Here is a 14,938-nt window from a genome sequence, read left to right on the forward strand (position 1 = left end):
AGCCCAAGGAAGTGAGAAGGAACAGAACTAGGACAGCTGACTTAAACTGGCCAAAGGATATTCCATACTATATGACATATTGTGGAAGGAGTTTTGAAGGGGGTAGAACTTCATGTAAATCTCTTCCACTACTAGGAGGCTAACTGGACACTGATTGGTAGGTGGTGAGCAATTGCTTTTGCATTCATCATAACTATTATCCTTTTCTCTATCTCAGTACATAATTCTATCTCAACCCATGTGTTCTACTTTGTGTTGTTTTTTACCCCTTTAATTCTCTCCTGCAATCCACTGGAATGGAGTGGAGTACTGTAACTTTCTCTCTCCCCCAACAGAAAAATAAAAACACATTCATTATTATTTATGGAAGACTGACTGCAGTTCAGGCTCACTGCTTTGAGGTCTCTGGACATAACCCTGACTGTAAACAGAAGCAACTGCTGAAACAATCTGTCAAAAAAAGACTGGAGCTTCCTCTTCCGAAAGGTGGTCCTTAGAAACAATGCAATCAAACAGCTTCCCTGTAAGATAAGGTTATCTGAAAATGCATTTAGAGAGTATCAGAGAAAGATAAGTAACAACAACAGCACAGAAAGCAGAAACTATTTCTTACCTCTAAGACTATAAATATTTCTTTGATGTCTCTCTTACAAGATCCAGTGGGCAAACATGTTGATGACTTCAGTTCTTCATGGCATCAATTTCTGTTTTAGCATGAGGCAAGTCATCCTTAAGAGACCATAAAAGCAAGCGATGAAATCGCTAACTACTGTGACATACCAGGTACCACATCTGACTTGGGGACTAGCATCAGCAAGCTTGCTTGTGGTATTCAAATCTGTTTGCCTCGAGGCACTGTTGCATGGAACATGCCCATGTATGCAGTTGCTGTGTGCAGTCGCTGCTATGTGCTACTCCTAACTCCACTTTGATATAATTGCCACTTCAGGGAGGAAAATAAGCTATAATTCCCCTCCTTTGGCATTCTTTATCTGATGAAGTTTTTACCTGCTTTATTGTTGCTTCACATTCACTAAACTTTCTACAGACCATAGTTCCTTCTGTCAGGAACTTTGTTTTCCTGTCAGCAAGACCTTTCTAATCCTCAGACTTGCATAAATTTGCATAAATCCAACAATACTGTGCCTCCCCTGTGCTGTACTATTCTCATTATATGACAGGAACACAAATGTTCAAAACAGAACTGCCAGTCCTGCCTGTGAAACACACATCTCCTGAAAGGAAACTAACTTGGAAACAGTACTTCAGGGGAGAGAACCATCTACTGCAGTAAAAAATGCACCCCTACTGTCTGCCCAAGGGTGCAGACCAGCAAATGCTATTGCAAGAGTAACACAGAGAAGAGGAGTACCACCTGGAAGGAGAAGCTGAGGAGAATGTTTGGAATAAAAAAAAAACCCAACCAAACAAAAATAACAACTCTGCATCTACATCTTGAATAAACAAGATTTGTTCTCCAGTACTATGGTGAAGCAGACTTGGCCCTTTGTGAGAAATGAAACAGTGAAACAATGCCGGCTCATGCATGGTGCCTCCAAATTGCTCCAACAGGATATGTTTCATGATATTTTTCATTGTATCTGAGATGTAAAACTAAGCTCTTGCAGTTTAATGAAGCACTTGAGTTTTTCCCCTTATTAATGCTAATTTTAGTCTTCTAGAGGCATTTAACATTATATCTTACATAGGCAGAAAGTGTACCTTTTAATTTTTTTTTTTAAGTAAGTTTATACTCAGAAGCAAATTTTAATCGTCATTTGATTGTTTTATGTAATTCATTGAGCTGCTGCTCCATGACTTCCATTAATGTAGAATCGTTAATTGTAGAATCGTAGAATCTCTATGAATTTTTTTGTTTGTTTGTTTTCCTGTACTTTGAGAACAGAGACAAGGCACATAAATGACATGGACCACTGCAAATATATTACTGAGAATGTCAAATACCATTACACTGTTTCATTAAATAGATTCCGAAAATGTGTTTGTAGTATCCACAGTAAATGATAGCTAAGAAACATTGTACATTTATCCTAATCACATGTTAGTTTTCAGATGTAATTTCTTTACTGAGCCCAGGGGCTAAGGACAGCTCAGTAGGGGGATAATTGCAGTGATGCTACTAGTATGAAAAGTAGAATTGTAAAATCATACTGTCATTTGAGTTGAAAAAGACCCTTAAAGGTCATCTAGTCCAACCTCCCTGCAATGAGCAGGAGCATCTACAGCTATGTCAGGTAGCTCAGCACCCTGTCCAGCCTGACCCTATCTTCAGAGATAGGGCATATGGGACAGTACACAATTTAACATCAACTCAGCAATGACTGACATCAATTCCATAGAAATTCTGAAACAGAGCTGTGAAAAATGAAAAGTAAAACATTCAGCATTTTCATTGGCATTTTGGTAAAGTTGCTGTAATAATGGAATAATGTAGCAATAATGTAATGTAATGATGTAATAACTTTTTCCATTTTAAAGGCAGAGAATACTGCCCTCTGAACAACGAGGAACAAGATTTGTGGTGCTCTGTTAAACTTTTTCCAGCTCTACAGCATCTTTCAAAAGGCAATGGGACCAGTAGGCTGCATTCCTATGTACCATCCCACCTGTCCCCGTGTTCTTGAGAACTCCACAACTCCAACAGAAGATATTATCATATTTAAATGCCTTTTGGCTTACCCCTAAAGTAACTTTCTCCATGATTTTTAGTGCAACTTTTTCACCAGTAAAATTAAGCGGCCCAAATTTTACCTTTGCAAAACCACCTACAATTCAAAACACAGTTGCTTAAAGTTGAGTGTGAATTCTTCACTAATATAATATTACAGGTAAAGCAGAGTACCTAGCATACACTGTGTGTAATGCTTTAATTAGAGGAAGAGGTAATCAGCACCATCAATTTCCAACTGGTTTCAAAAATTCAATTTCAAGTTTATACGAATGAAACCTGACTTAGAGAACTGACAAGAGCTGTCAATCTATTCTCACATTAATTCTAGAGTGGTGAGACAGACTGTTAGGCGTGCTGTTTCTGTACAAAGATGACACTTACCCGTTCCAACTATTTCATGTAATTCCTAGTACTTGAGAATTTCCTCGTAGTCACTGTCAGACATCCTGAATGTGCAAGAACTGAAGATCCTCCAAGCACGTGCAATGAGGAAGTGCCAGCAGTGTTCACATCCTACTTAGGACATATTCTTAGAGGCAGAAGGGACACTCGTGGCAGATCCAGCAATGCTCATCTTCTCACCAACGTGCATCCCCCTCTCACCCAGCAACAACAAAACACAGTGCATGAAGCTGGCTTCACTTAGGTTAACAATATGGAACATCCCTCAGGGCTTTGTGCCACAGAGCAGTAGCAGGGCTGGACTACAGCTTTAGGAAGCAGTGGAAGCCTTTCCCTGTATGGTTACAGTGTCCCTGCATGCACCCCACAGCCAGAGCATTGCAAGCTGAGCTGCCTTGATGTTTCTTGCACTCATCCCAATCTCTGCGAATGAAGACTCGGAATGCAGTCAAGGCGTTGATTGAGCACGAGCGTGCCTTTATTCAATAGGAGAAAGGAGGGGGCGTGAGGTCTTGAGGAAAGATGGGATTCATGAGCTTTTGTCATCATGAGTGTGACTCTGAGCTCGTGCTGTTGCCCGGAGCTTGGGTCTCTTGGTCTGATTCTACGCCCTCCTCCGAGATGCTTGGCTTCTCCTCAGTGATGCTGACCTGAGCCTGCATGGTGGTGTCACTTTTGGGGCACTCGGGCTGCGCTTGGGCTGGGCTGTTCTGGAAAGGCTCTGGGTCACAATCCGGGCTCGTGCCTGTGTTGTCTGGCAGGCTCAGGTCAGCAGCTTCAGGAGGGATGGGATGAATTAAAGCTTGCACAACGATGACGTTCTTCTCTCCATCGCTGATTTCATATTGAAGGCTGTCATCTGAACTGCAGCATCCTGTGCTTCCCATGAGCTCTCCATTGAGGGAAGCACAGGATGCTCCATCATCAAATGCCCTGTGTGTTCGGGGTAGACAAGGGCTCAAGTCACCTAGGAAGGAGTAGATGCACAGGGGTTAGTGTCATACATTCACAAGATCACAGAATCACAGAACGACCTGGTTTGTAAGGGACCTCAAGGATCATGTAGTTCCAACCCCCCTGCCTAGCAGGGCCACCAAACATACACATTTACTAGATCAGGTTGCCCAGGGCCCTGTCCAACCTGTGCTGCTGAGAAGCAGTGTTCTGAAAGCTGGATTTGCACCCTTACCTGCCAGGACCAAGACTTCTACTTCAGAGGGCTCCCTGGCACTGCTCTGCAGTTGGTGTTCAGCCACACTGGATGGTCTGTGCAGGCAGAAGCATGAACACCAACTGCCAGCTGCTGACTCTGCCCTCTTACTGGGAGAACTTGGTCTGGAGAGAGAAAACAGAGCATGCTGTCAGTCGTGGTGCAGGGTGAGGGAAGAGCTGCACCGAGCCCTTGCCAATTGTTGACTGTTCATGGCACTGTGTGCTTTCTGCCTAAACACAGCTTAGAAACACGCTCTGTTTCAAACAGCAGAGGATGCTTCCATTCCTACAGCTCAGCCTTCAAGTCCTGCTGGCTAAATTCCTCTCAACCATGTCGATCAAGATGCAGAGCATGTGAGTAAAGGCTACACAGCCAGACAGGACAGGAGCTGGCAGGCTCATATATATATAATGGACAAAATTTAAACCAGTAAAACCCACCCAACCAATGAAGATAGGGGCTGGAATGGGAAGTCCTCTTTACCTTTTTGATGGAAGATCAATGACCGTGTGGAAGGTCCCTGGTACAGCTGCGGGGCCTTCCTCCACTTCTCTCTCTCTGCTCCACGTAGCAGTGGGAGAGCTTCTCTGGCCGCTTCTCTGAGCCTGTGCCTCCTGCAGTGTGAGCAGCTTTGTAGCAGGAGACACAGACTTGGGCCCGGCCAGAGAACTGTGCCCTGCAAGGGAAAACCACAGGTAAGACGGAGGATCAGAAAACAGCAGCACAGCCATCCCAGTTCTGCATTTCTGTCAGACTTGCATATCAGAGCCACTCACCGAAGAGGAGCTCAAAATAACCGTGTGCTCAGAAGTATGCTTGTGGCAAAGGACACAGTCATAATTAAGAGCAGCTCTCTGTATCGAAACAGGCAAACAAAAAGCCTAGAAAAACTAGGGGGCAGGGATCTCAGAAAGCTTTGCTGCCACATTTCAATCAAACTTCACCTGCATGAAGAACACCTAAACGGCAGGGACAGTTTTCTCCATGTAAGGTTTGGGTTTGGACACACTAAGGATCCAGCAACAGGGTGCCATATTCTAATCTAACACCGGAAGCCTGCTGTCTCCTCGACAGCAAAATAATTTTCAAAGGTCTTGGAGAAGACCAGAATTGGATCAAGGTTTCAGATCAACATCGAGCTAATGGAGGAAGATGCTCACCCTCTCCCACGGCTGGTGTAGATTCGGAGCAGAAGATAACATCTGCGTGGCTGATGATAAACTCCACAACATCTGTCTGTGTCTGCAGCTCCATGCAGGCAGCTTCACTATTGGAGCAGGCTGACTGGCTCTGCTGGGATCTGAAGAAAAGGCAGATCTTACAAGTCATTTCCCCAAGATCATTTCCCCAAGTCTGAATTTCTGTAGCCAAAAACTGTCAAACTGGCCTCTGGAGACTTCCGCAGTGGGCAAACAGCGATGCCACTGATGAAATTCTCCTGGATGATCAGGGACACAGCAGTCCCAGCAAAACAAGTGAGTAGAAACTCTCATCTCGAAATTGTGTCCCTGGGGTTGGGGGAGAGCAGAACGAAGCATCGTGTTGAAACAGAAAAAAGAAGTTTACCTTAAGAGGTTTGGAGCCCACACTATCGCTAAATTCTTAGCATCCATGTTTGTCACGGAGCAGTTCCCTGCCAGATTTGCCAGATGTTTCATTAGGTACTGCAGAGTCCTGGAAAACAAGAGAGGCAGATGTTCAGCAACAAAAAGCAAGCCGTGCTGCAGTGCACAAAACAAACATAACTTCATCCAGCTCAGCAGACCGAGTGCAGCACTGACCTGTAGTGAGGAGCGGGCAGCTGCTGGATGGCATCCTTCATTCTGAGCACCCGCTCCTCCTCTGCAGCACCAACAGCGTCCTGGAAAAAGGCAGGAAGGGATTCAGACACCAGTCAGGCTGGAGAGCTGCCACAGGTTTGGGAACAATGGAAACAGCGCGCTGGTGGTCAGCACTGAGGCAGACTCGATGCCTTCCAAGAGGCATCAGGGGAACACAGCAGCACGCAGCCTGTGCCATCAAGGCCAAGCAGTGAAAACTCTGAGGTCTTTACAGCCTGATTGTGGAGCACAGCTCCTCACAGCAGGCATTCATCTACAATTTACTATTAACCCCATTCTACCAATAGCTGGGGAACAACAAAGGAAAGGGATTTCTCACTAGCATTGTGAATACCTTAAATAAGCACCTCCTGGCACTACAAGTGCCATCAGTGAGAGGCAGGATGCGGCAAAGACATGCCTCATGGGGCTAACAGAAAGAAGACCTCAGAGCTGGGGCACTGCTGCAACCACTAGCTAGGACGCCCCGGGAAGAGGTACATATCTTTACCAAGACACTGCCCTGAGCTTACCAAGAACTTGTCATACAGCTGGTCGGTTAACAGAGGGTTTGGGAGCTCCCTGAAATACATTTTACACAGGGAGCTCACGCTGTGAATTTCTCGGACGCTGAGCTCGGGAACTTGCTCCGAATCAAATTCATGGCTGCAGAGAAGGACACAGAATTGGGCAGAGGGCTTTGAGAAAGACGAAAACAAGTCCAAAGCCACACAAATAACAGTCAAGAAAAGGAAGGGGTTCCTCTGAACACCCGCAGCATGGCACGGGCCCCTACTGACAGCTGTGTCAGTCGCAGCACTCTTACCGTAGTCGCTGGATCTTGGACATGACGCCGGACAGGCGGTATATCCCCTGCACTACACCATGCTCCTCAATGAAGTCAGCGCAGCTCTGCAGGACCTGGGGGACTACAGAACAAGAGCCAGCAGTTAGCTCAGCTTCTTAAGTCCTGTTTCAGGCCGCGCCCTTCTCACATCCCATCCACTAAGCCCAGCCGGGCTACCGCTTGCTTCCTCCAGAGAGGAGAAAGCTGGCAGAGACAGCTGTGAGGAAACTGCACAGAGATGTGTTCTTGGCTTTCCAGAAATGCCACGACATATCAACAGCCTGGAGAAAGTAAGTCTGGCAAAGCCACAGACACTGCAAGTCCCATCATAGCTCCCTCAGGAATCGAAAGACCAGAAGAGCTACAAAAAGGATGCAGGATGCACTTTGTGGCCAGAAGGCTTCCTGCATTTTCAGGCTGAAACAATTGCTAAATATGATCTCCCTTTCAACTTTATATGCCCAACGGAGGAAGATGTCAGGAATGGGCTGTTCCTTACCATCACGGCCAGAGCGGAGAAGGTGCTCCCCCAGGTCACACCCAAACACCCCTTCCTTCTTTGGCTCCGGCTCCGTCGCTCTCCTGGGGCGGGCCTTCACCAGGGAGCGAAGGAAGGGGAGGAGCTTGCCCCGTCTCCTTGGCACTGCGCAACAAAACAAAGAAACCAGTTCATTTCAGGCTTGGCTCGGTTGGACACGGGCAAACATAATGCATTCGACATGGCATGTAACAACGGGAAGAGCATTCCCAACAAGGACACGCAAGAACAGATTTTCCCTATCCCTGGAGGTAACCAAGGAGCTTAATGCAGTACTCTTGCTAAGCTTGCTCTACTAGGGAATTAAGGAACCCCCTGAAAGCCACGTTCTGACCCCATTTTACTAACCCGCATTACCAAATGTAACATACGTACCAGGCTTTGGCAAGGAATTGACCAGGGACTCAGGAACTTTTCCCCTGATGAGTTCAACGCACTCACCAGGGAAAAGTCCAACCTGTAACAAGAACAAAAAGACAGGTGGGCATTAGCGCGAGCCCAGAGCCAAAGGGAAGGTCCTCTGACACCGACACAGGGCAACTGTTTGCGTCCAGAAGCCATCCTGTGCAGGCAGAGCACCTCCAACCTGAGATTCCCGACTCTAGTCAAGTTGTGCTCTCTAGTCGGAAACGTGTACCTACCTCAAAGCCACGCTTGCCTCTCCAAAAGGGGCTCACCTCCTTTGGTGGCATATCGATAATGCTCACCAGATCTCCAACCTGCAAGAGATTGAAACGTCAATCCCACATTCAGCAAATCTGGTAGGAAAACACAGCTCAAATGACTGCCTTCTTCTATGCATGACAACAAGGAACAGCTGTAACTGCTTACCTCAAGGGAGAGCTCATCCGGCCCCTGGGCGACGTGGCTCTTAATAACATGGGCCGCCGCAACCGCTGGTACGTTTAAAGATGACACAGCACGCTCCAGCTGCGGCTTCCGCATGTTATCAGCCTGCAAAACAGAGCACAGGCCGTGGTCAGGAGATGAGGACAAACCAGGAGGATTTCAAAGTGAGGAGCACATCTGCAGAGAAAGCTGCAGCAAATGCGCTCCGTCCTTATAATCAGCACTTCAGAAGGAGCTGCTATTTTGCATTTCCAGGCCATGCAAAGATGCATCTCTCTCAACACAGACTAATCAGCAATGGCACTGGCACAGAAAGTTGGCCAGGCCCTTTTGGGCCCATTCTTTACTGCAGGAGAGTACACCTGCAGCTCCCTCTGCTGGCTCAACACGGAAAAAAGACCAGCCAGAGCTTCATACTGTACCTCCGTCGCCGCCACCTCAGGCTCACGGCTGATCCCACTGCACGCGACGCCCATCACAGCAAGTGTGAACAGCTGGAACAGAGCAGAAACACACTTCTGTTTTCTCTATTCAAACAGCACAGTATGGACAGACTTCCTCAGAACTACCCGTGCATACCCTGCAGCAAAACCATGCGGGGGGACAAATCATGGCACGTACCTGGCAGTGAGATCACCTCAAGCTATCTGCAGCAGTTCCTTGTCGCTTTGCTCAGATCGAATGGGAGCAAAAGCTGCACCGAGGCAGTGGGCAGAGGGTGAGGAGAGGAGAGAGAAAGAGCAGGTCAGTGAGCAGGGCTAAGACATCCATGGAATAACACACACAGCACAACCATCCTATCCACTTCCTGCAAGACATGCTGAGTCTCAGGCTACATGATGCCTGTCCGCCCAGCAACTTTACGATGCTTCCAAAATTGAGCAAAGAAGACAATGGAAGAAGCACGGGAAAGGTGCCACCTTTACAGATACCCCCTTTGGAACGTGTGTACTGAGGGAAAATTACGTCTGATGGTCAAGAGTAAGCAATACGGTGCTGTGAGCTCCGACAGCCAGCAGTTCTCAACACCTCACTGCCCACCCATCCATCCCATGCTGGTTCAGCTTACCTACAAGCTGCTGCGCACGACGTTGTGAAGAAAAAGGCACAAAAGTCACTAACTAAAGTCACTAACTAACTAAAATCACTAACTAACTAAAGTCACTAACTAACTAAAATCACTAACTAACTAAAGTCACTAACTAACTAAAATCACTAACTAACTAACGACTCTAAGTAACGACACTAACTAACGGCACTAACTAAAAGCACTAACTAACAGCACTAAAGGCACAAGAACAAGAAGACAACCAACCACTCCGACCACTAGCTCACCCACAAAGGAACACAGAACGCACCGCTCCTCCCCTAATTCCAGCCGCTTATGACATCACCAACGGCCAACAGCCTGGTCCACCATGACCCCCCACAAGGCGGGGAGCCAAGACCACATGGTCACATCTGATTCCAACACGGCACCACAACATTCCAGGACTCAGTGTGGGCTTGGAATTCTATCCGGACGTTTCCAAAGGAGGGTGCCAGATTAACTCTCAGCATTCTTTTGCGGGGCTCTTAGGAATGCTTCAAACCCATTTTCACTGCCTAGCTCATTTCTAGAAAGTCCAGTTGAGAAATGCTCACTTTGTCTGGGGAACGCCTCTATGCATCATGAATTAAAAATAAAATAAAATGGGCACGCGACCCTATGAAACTTACCTCTCTGCTCTTGTTGTCAGCCAGACACCTCAGATGAGCATGACGTGTCCCTGCTCCTGAATGAAGATCCACCCAAGTCTGTGTTCCTCTCTGTTCCATCTCTGGGTCTAAAAGAAACACAGACAGAGATGATTGCAAGATCCTTTGTGCAGACGAAAGACACGGGTGCACACGAATTCTGATTAGCAAGAAATACTACAGTCCCAATGGACTGCTGTGGTAGTACTTGAATCCTCATTTGGGGCTGGAGCTCAACAGGTCAACACATCAGAAATAACACAAAGTGCATCTGGAAGACGTGTCTCAAAGCCCAGAAAATCCAACACGGGAGGGGGCTGGACAGTGGACCACAAGTGTCCATTTCCATTGCAGCTCCCTGTAGAGAACAGCACCAATCAGCAGGCGTGAATCAATTCATTCACAAGCTGCACAATGACTCTGTTCTTTAAATGATAAAAATAACACACAAATCCTGACCAAAAAGTTGGGAGTTAATAACGACCAAAGAGGTTCCTGTTCCTACGCCTCATCCTCTCACCCCAACTCCTGGGTGATGCCCACAGGCTTCAAGTCAGCTCTCAAATCCATTGAACTCCAGTCACAGAACTCCATCAAAAAGGATGTCACACATGTGACACTTACATGCATTTTGCATCAGAAACAGTGACGCCAGCAGGGGCAGAGAGGTGACTGTCCCCCTGTACTCAGCACTGGTGAGGCCACAACTCGAATTCTCTGTCCAGTTTGTGGCCCCTCACTGCAAAAAACACACTGAGGCATTGGAACGTGTTCAAAGAAGGGCAACAAAGCTGGTGAGGGGTCTGGAGCACAATGTGGCCATATGAGGAGAGGCTGCAGGAGATGGGAATGTCCAGCCTGGAGAAGAGATGGCTCAGGGGAGACCTCATTGCTCTCTATAACTTCCTGAAGGGAGGTTGCAGTGAGCTGGGGGTCGACCTCTTCTCTCGTGTCATTACTGATAGAACTAGAGGGAATGGTTTCAAGCTGCGGCAGGGGAGGTTCAGGCTGGACATTAGGAAATATTACTTCTCAGAAAGGGTGGCCAGGCACTGGAATGGACTGCCCAGGGAGGTGGTGGAGTCACCCACCCTGGTGGTGTTCAAGGAACGTCTGCAGAAATCCCTGCTGAAATCCTGACCTCTGCCACAGGTGGCTGAGTGACACAAAAGCTGTGTCCTTGGTTCCCGGCCTTACCTTCTCATGCCGTTCATCTTGCTCTGCAGCTCCTGTTCTGAATAGTCTTCTTATATTCCCATGTGATGTACCCTGAAATACATCATTTAGTGAGTCTGAACAAAACATAAGACATTAATTGGAACTGTGAAGAAATGTTTTTTGCACTTTACTTGGAGAATGTTACATGCTATACCTTCTTTTCTCAATTGTAACACATGATTTTTTATAAAAAGAAACATAGCAAGTCAGCTTTTCAGTGTTTTCACCAAGTGTTGATGAAACTTGGTGAAATACAACTTTAGAAAAAGGTAATTTGAAAATTTAAATATTCTTATCAGAATCTCTGCTGTTAGTTACCGTTCCAATGTTCTGATTTGATGATGATTCTCTCAGAGCTGTTTTGTCCCTCCCCACCTCAAATGCACTTCAAGTGCTTTAGGAGCATCACTGGAATTTTAAATAAACTCGATATATTTTAGGAAAGCTGCTACAGATGCATGACTGAAGTACTTTGGAAAAATATAATCTTGATTGAATGCTGAACAGTGTTATTTAATTATAATCCAGGTAATTAAATTAATTAAACCAAGGAAATCACCTCCCAGTCAGTCAGCTCCCACCAGGGAAATCGCTTCCCTGCCAAGCAGATGCAACCAACACAAGCTGCTACATCACTCTAGGGCCCCACTGAGTCTTCCCAAGGGGTCTCCAAAGGCTTCCCTGTTGACTTCTGGGAACCGGAGAACACTCACATGGAAGCCAGTGCCCCCTAATGTGCCCCAGAGGTTTCTCAGGGCCCCGCAATTAGCTCTACAGACATCCAGACATGCCCCAGAGCAAGTATGTGTGCTGTAGGGAGCCCAAGAGACATTCCAGAGTATCCTAGTACTCCTCAGTGAGCTCAAGGGTTCTTCACCTGTCTCTAAATATGCCATACTGGACTTTGTTTTCTCTTCTGGAGCCTTCCTTAGTTCTCAGCTTTGCTTTCTCATGCCATTTATCATTCAGTTTAGAGATTATTTTAACTAAAATATTTTTATCCACCATATTTTCTGAAAACTAAGAATTGATCCCGCTCAAGGAAACAGAAGAGAAAAACATCACCCACAAGCTGCAGATATTTACCTCGACTTCTCTACATGCCATCCCCGGTGTGCTTTTCAACTCACCTTGCACAGTGACCCTGGCTTTTGTTTCAGAGTCCTCTGTCTCACAGGTGTACTCCCCGCTGGCCTTGGCAGTAGAGTCATGGATGATCAGAATGGCCCTCGTTCCCTCCTGCTGCAAGTCGTACTTCTGGCTTTTTCTGATTGCTTTGCCATCCTTGTACCACCTGATGCTCACATCAGGTTTCGACAGCTCACAGCTCAGCCCTACTGCTGCTGTCTTATCCTCCAGCTGTTTTGTTACCTCAGTAGGTTTTTCTGAAAGAAAACATGCTTTTTGAGTAACATACACTTAGGGTAGGATGCCTCTCTCAAAATACACGCATCTACATGCTGGAGATAAGTTAGAGAGGCACTTGCAACAGACGCCATCCTACAGCCAGCAGTAATCTGTAAAGTACAGACAATAGAATTCCAGGCACCATTAATTCTCTCTTAAATCTACCCCATTGAGGATGATGAACCATGTCTGAAAACTGCCTCTTCTTTCTCTCCACTGATCACACTGGGAGCCTCAGATGATGCTCTCAGATGCACATGTTCTAGATAGGAATTTGTTGTACAGCTAGATGATGTGAAGGCCACCCCTGCAGCTTATACTTAGAGGATATTTGCTCCCACAGTTCCCTCAACAGATCATTCCTGATTTACTGTTAATGGAACAAGCTGTAGTGAGATGCCCATTTCCAACACTACCCCAGTGCTTTGGGTAGTTCTCACATTTGTGTCAAATGGTTCCTCCTTTTACTTATTTTTAAGAGAAATTCTCAGTGCTTCAAGGTTCAAGTAGAAGGTTGCTATTCACTTTAACCATATTATCAGTTAGCTCTCACGACAGTCTTATCAGGAGACAGTTGAAGGACTCAGACCCCAGAATCTCTCCCATCTCATTACCTTTCACAGACATAAGACATTAATTGGAACTGTGAAGAAATGTTTTTTGCACTTTACTTGGAGAATGTTACATGCTATACCTTCTTTTCTCAATTGTAACACATGATTTTTTATAAAAAGAAACATAGCAAGTCAGCTTTTCAGTGTGCATATTGATGAAACTTGGTGAAATACAACTTTAGAAAAAGGTAATTTGAAAATTTGAATATTCTTTTCAGAATCTCTGCAATTAGTTACCGTTCCAATGTTCTGATTTGATGATGATTCTCTCAGAGCTGTTTTGTCACTCCCCACCTCAAATGCACTTCAAGTGCTTTAGGAGCATCACTGGAATTTTAAATAAACTCGATATATTTTAGGAAAGCTGCTACAGATGCATGACTGAAGTACTTTGGAAAAATATAATCTTGATTGAATGCTGAACAGTGTTATTTAATTATAATCCAGGTAATTAAATTAATTAAACCAAGGAAATCACCTCCCAGTCAGTCAGCTCCCACCAGGGAAATCGCTTCCCTGCCAAGCAGATGCAACCAACACAAGCTGCTACATCACTCTAGGGCCCCACTGAGTCTTCCCAAGGGGTCTCCAAAGGCTTCCCTGTTGACTTCTGGGAACCTGAGAACACTCACATGGAAGCCAGTGCCCCCTAATGTGCCCCAGAGGTTTCTCAGGGCCCCGCAATTAGCTCTACAGACATCCAGACATGCCCCAGAGCAAGTATGTGTGCTGTAGGGAGCCCAAGAGACATTCCAGAGTATCCTAGTACTCCTCAGTGAGCTCAAGGGTTCTTCACCTGTCTCTAAATATGCCATACTGGACTTCATTTTCTCTTCTGGAGCCCTCCTTGGTTATCAGCTTTGCTTTCTCATGCCATTTATCTCACTCCACAGCTTTTGCTCAGAATATTCTTTCTTGCATTCCCACATTTCAACAGAATCACAGAATTGTAGGGGTTGGAAGGGACCTCTAGAGATCATCGAGTCCAACCCCCCTGCCAATGCAGGCTCCCTACACCACGTTGCACAGGTAGGTGTTCAGGCGGGTCTTGAATATCTCCAGAGAAGGAGACTCCACCACCTCCCTGGGCAGCCTGTTCCAGTGCTCCGTCACCCTCACCATAAAGAAGTTATAGTGCACATTCATGTGGAACTTCCTATGCACAAGTTTCAGCCCATTACCCCTAGTCCTGTCCCCACGCACTACTGAAAAGAGACCAGCCGTGCCACTATGGCCCCCACACCTCAGGTATTTATAAACCTGGATCAAATCCCCTCTCAGCACCACCAATGACAACCCTCTGCACTCTGCCAGTCAGACAGTTCACGACCCACTTCACTGTCCACTCATCTATCCCATACTTCCTCAGCTTTGTTATAAGGATGTCATGGGGGACAGTATCAAAAACCTTTCTGAAATCAAGGTAGACTACATATACCACTCTAGCCCCGTCCACCCAGCCAGTGACATCTTCATAAAAGGCCACCAGGTTGGTCAAGCACGACCTCCCCTTGGTGAACCCATGCTGAGTACTCCTGATAACCTCCTTATCACCCAGTTCTCTGGAGATGGCATCCAGCACAAGCTGTTCCATCACCTTC

The 14,938-nt window shown here is 46.2% G+C and overlaps 1 protein-coding gene and 2 long non-coding RNA genes across 3 annotated transcripts; all 3 read right to left on the bottom strand.

Moving 5' to 3' along the window:
• Positions 1-3,550: 3,550 nt before the first annotated feature.
• On the bottom strand, positions 3,551-4,728 carry LOC146754350 (uncharacterized). The gene is made up of 2 exons (XR_014939016.1): positions 4,284-4,728; positions 3,551-4,061 (listed from the first exon to the last, which is right to left on the bottom strand). It is a non-coding gene; the product is annotated as an uncharacterized LOC146754350 (long non-coding RNA).
• Positions 4,729-4,786: 58 nt separating this feature from the next.
• LOC146754351 (rho GTPase-activating protein 32-like) lies at positions 4,787-7,695 on the bottom strand. The gene is made up of 8 exons (XM_085527535.1): positions 7,680-7,695; positions 7,474-7,617; positions 6,954-7,056; positions 6,661-6,793; positions 6,089-6,168; positions 5,874-5,981; positions 5,468-5,607; positions 4,787-4,983 (listed from the first exon to the last, which is right to left on the bottom strand). Exons 1-8 carry the CDS (start codon positions 7,693-7,695, stop codon positions 4,787-4,789), a joined length of 921 nt encoding a protein of 306 aa, XP_085383661.1.
• Positions 7,696-8,190: 495 nt separating this feature from the next.
• Positions 8,191-10,167, bottom strand: LOC146754352 (uncharacterized). Its single transcript, XR_014939053.1, has 5 exons — positions 10,081-10,167; positions 8,983-9,055; positions 8,784-8,855; positions 8,344-8,466; positions 8,191-8,231 (listed from the first exon to the last, which is right to left on the bottom strand). It is a non-coding gene; the product is annotated as an uncharacterized LOC146754352 (long non-coding RNA).
• Between the last annotated feature and the right edge of the window lie 4,771 nt (positions 10,168-14,938).

Source organism: Coturnix japonica, chromosome W (assembly GCF_054131305.1).
Source record: "Coturnix japonica strain WE chromosome W, WE-NBRP24, whole genome shotgun sequence".
In the NCBI taxonomy this organism is placed as follows: Eukaryota; Metazoa; Chordata; class Aves; order Galliformes; family Phasianidae; genus Coturnix; species Coturnix japonica.

What these genes read in the sequence shown, in the direction of transcription:
- LOC146754351 (XM_085527535.1), bottom strand. An exon ending in CTGCCCGCTCCTCACTACAG is followed by an intron (nt 5,982 to 6,088) that starts GTCAGTGCTGCA and finishes CTTGTTTTCCAG; the next exon opens with GACTCTGCAGTACCTAATGA. An exon ending in TGGGCTCCAAACCTCTTAAG is followed by an intron (nt 5,608 to 5,873) that starts GTAAACTTCTTT and finishes CCTTTTCTTCAG; the next exon opens with ATCCCAGCAGAGCCAGTCAG.